General features: G+C 65.1%; 1 protein-coding gene across 1 annotated transcript in view; it reads right to left on the reverse strand.

The window, feature by feature from the left end:
• LOC104464870 (cdc42 effector protein 1-like) overlaps window positions 1-78 on the reverse strand; it is a gene marked incomplete at its 3' end in the record, with an annotated part of 445 nt that extends 367 nt beyond the window's left edge. Inside the window, exon 1 of the mRNA XM_010077712.1 lies at window positions 1-78. This exon is cut by the window's left edge and continues 367 nt beyond it. Coding sequence (XP_010076014.1) covers window positions 1-78 — 78 coding nt within the window.
• Between the last annotated feature and the right edge of the window lie 317 nt (window positions 79-395).

Genomic DNA, 395 nt, shown 5'->3' on the forward strand with positions numbered 1-395 from the left:
CGTCAGCTCTGACTTCAGCCGCCGCTTGCCATGGGAGCCTGACACCCAGCTGAGCACCGGCAGCTTCCCCAGGCTCATGTTGCACCCCTCACCTCACGCCTGCCCCTGCAAAAGCCCCAAAACCCAGCCGTCTCTGGGCTTCCAGCACTGGGGTGGCCTGTCACATCCCTGGCCTCCCCATCGCTCCTGCACTGATATTCTCGGGGTAACAGCTCACGTCACCTTGGCTGTCAGCGGGTGGGAGCAGTGCCTGTCCCCCTGCTGCCCTGCACTACGTTATGCTCATGAAATCACCCGCAGCGGGTACGTCCCCAGTGGTGAGGATGGTGGTGGCGTGGAGGTGTCCCTGGCAGGGGGCCTGGGGTCACTCCCGGTGCTGCAGCGGCTGGTGGGAG

The sequence above is a fragment of the Pterocles gutturalis genome, unplaced genomic scaffold, assembly GCF_000699245.1.
Source record: "Pterocles gutturalis isolate BGI_N339 unplaced genomic scaffold, ASM69924v1 scaffold8313, whole genome shotgun sequence".
Taxonomy (NCBI): domain Eukaryota; kingdom Metazoa; phylum Chordata; class Aves; order Pterocliformes; family Pteroclidae; genus Pterocles; species Pterocles gutturalis.